The sequence below is a fragment of the Dipodomys ordii genome, unplaced genomic scaffold (assembly GCF_000151885.1).
Source record: "Dipodomys ordii isolate 6190 unplaced genomic scaffold, Dord_2.0 Scaffold1777, whole genome shotgun sequence".
In the NCBI taxonomy this organism is placed as follows: Eukaryota; Metazoa; Chordata; class Mammalia; order Rodentia; family Heteromyidae; genus Dipodomys; species Dipodomys ordii.
In genome coordinates, this window is record NW_012268993.1 from 3,476 (window position 1) to 6,165 (window position 2,690).

The 2,690-nt window shown below is 44.2% G+C and overlaps 1 protein-coding gene across 1 annotated transcript in view; it reads right to left on the minus strand.

Annotated features, from left to right (window-relative positions):
- LOC106002003 (GTPase-activating protein and VPS9 domain-containing protein 1-like) overlaps positions 1 to 2,489 on the minus strand; it is a gene marked incomplete at its 3' end in the record, with an annotated part of 5,333 nt that extends 2,844 nt beyond the window's left edge. Inside the window, exon 1 of the mRNA XM_013036928.1 lies at positions 2,407 to 2,489. Coding sequence (XP_012892382.1) covers positions 2,407 to 2,466 — 60 coding nt within the window. The remainder of the gene's footprint in view (positions 1 to 2,406) is intronic.
- Positions 2,490 to 2,690: the final 201 nt, after the last annotated feature.

The window sequence follows — 2,690 nt, forward strand, 5'->3', positions numbered from 1 at the left end:
GGAGGGAGGGAGGGAGGGAGGGAGGATATATCTCTTTGGAGAGCAAATGAAGATTAAAGATTATCCAACCTTTACATTTCAAACTAGAGGAAATGGATGGACTATTCAAACTCTGACACAATTCTTATTTTCCTAAACTAACTGAACAATGACACAAATGTTAATTTATAAAATAAACTTAAAATTTTATCATTACTATTAGTTAATATATACAGATTTGATTTAGTGGCAATATTTTAAAAACTTGTTCATTTATTAAAAACTATTATTTTTGTTTTTTGTGCTGGGGATTTTTTGCTCAAGGCTAGGTACCACTTGATCCACAGCTTTCCACTTTCGATTTTTTTGTATGTGTGTGGGGGGGGGGGTTTGTTTTGATTTTGGTTTTTTTTGGTCGGTTGTGGAGCCTGAACTCTGGGCCTGGACACTGTCCCTCAGCTCTTCAGCTCAAGGCTAGCACTCTATCACCTGAGCCACAGAGCCACTTCTGGCTTTTTCTGCTTATGTGGTGCTGAGGAATTGAACCCAGAGCCTCATGCATGCAAGGGAAGCGCTCTACCACTGAGCCACCTTCCCAGCCTGGTACCCCCCCCATTTTTCTTTTCCCCCCCCATTTTTCTTTTTGTAGTTTTTACTGGAGAAGAGTCTCACAGACCTTTCTGTCCTGGCTGGCTTTGAACCACATTCCTAGATCTCAGCCTCCTGAGTAGGCAGAATTATAGGTCTGAGCCACCTGCAACCCAGCTAAAAACAAGCTGTGCATTTTTTTTTGGAGGGGGGGTCATGGGGCTTGAACTCTGGGCCTGAGTACTATCCCTCAGCTCTTCAGCTCTCTACCACTTGAGCCACAGCGCCACTTCCAGTTTCCTAATGGTTTATTGGAGATAAGAGTCTCATGGACTTTCCTGCCCCGGCTGGCTTTGAACCGAGATCCTCAGATCTTAGCCTCCTCAGTAGCTAGGATTGCAGGCGTGAGCCACCGGCGCCCAGCTTGTTTTTGTTTTGTTTTGTTTTAGTGCCAGTTCTGGGGCTTGAACTCAGGGCCTAGATGCTGTCCCTGAGCTTTTGTGCTCAATAATGATGCTCTACCACTTAAATCACATCTCCAATTTCAGCTTTTTGGTAGTTAATTTGAAATAAGAGTCTCATGGAGGCTCAGTGGTAGAGCGCTTGCCTTGCATGCATGAGACCCTGGGTTCCAGTCCTCAGCACCACATAAGCAAAAAGAAAAAAGCTGGAAGTGGCACTGTGGCTCAAAAGGTAGAGTGCTAGCCTTGAGCTGAAGAGCTGAGGGACAGCGTCCAGGCCCAGAGTTCAGGGCCCCCCCCCAAAAAAAAAAAGAGTCTCATGGACTTTCATGCCCAGACTGGCTTCAAACTGCATTCCTAAGATCTTAGCCTTATGAGTAGCTAGGATTATAGGCATGTTACACAGGCACCCAAGCGTTAAAAACAAGCTTTTTAAAATAAAATAATCTGAATAGGTCTTTGATTCTCATTAAAATGATAACTTTTTAATACTTCTGCAAGGGAGAGTTAGTAACCTTTAGAAAACTCTTCCTAAATTCAACTGCTGCTAATTTAATAAATCTAAATAAAAGGCTCATTATTACATTAATTATGTATGACCTACAGACAAAACTTTATAAAAAAACAGTTCAGTATAGTCAGGCACCAGTGGCTCACACCTGTAATCCAGAATTGTGGTTTGAAGCCAGCCTAGGAAGAAAAGGCCCCATGAGACTTTTATCTCCAATTAACCACTCAAAAGCCAGAAGTGGGGGGCTGGGAATGTGGCTTAGTGGTAGAATGCTTGCCTAGCATGCATGAAGCCCTGGGTTCGATTCCTCAGTACAACATAAACAGAAAAAGCCAGAAGTGGTGGTGCTGTGGCTCAAGTGGTAGAATGCTAACCTTGAGCACAGAAAGGCTCAGGGACAGTACCCAGGCTCTCAGTTCAAGTCCCAAGACTAGCAAAACAAAACAGAACAAAACAAAAAACCAATGGAGCCAGCGCTGGTGGCTCACGCCTGTAATCTTAGCTACTCAGGAGACTAGCTAGCCTGGGCAGAAAGTCCCATGAGACTCTTATCTCCAATTACCCACCAGAAAACTGGAAGTGGCTCTGTGGCTCAAGTGGTAGAGCGCTTGCCTTGAGCTGAAGAGCTCAGGGACAGCACCCAGGCCTAGAGTTCAAGCCCCATGACTGACCCCCCCCACAAAAAAATGCAAGTGGGGCTATGGATCAAAGTGGTAGAGCACTAGCCTTGAGTAAAAGAGCTTACAAACAGTACCCAGGCCCTGAGTTCAAGTCCCACAACAATAACAAAAAGAATATAGTTCACTAATAATACTTTATCAGAATTTTGCACAAACAGTATTTTTATGACACAATTTTCATTCTTACTTTGTCAAATTTTCCAAGGCTGCTTTTTGTCCGGGGATCACCTTCTTCAGAGCCAGTCATTGCTAGTTGTTGCAAAAGACGACCAACCTACAACCCAAGGCAGTGATAGACAGACATGGGCTATAGATACACAAATATTCTATTGTATCAAAGCACTCTTATTCTGTTCTGAAAATCTGATTTCAGCCGGGCGCTGGTGGCTCACGCCTGTAATCCTAGCTACTCAGGAGGCTGAGATCTGAGGATCACGGTTCAAAGCCAGCCCGGGCAGGAGAGACCGTGAG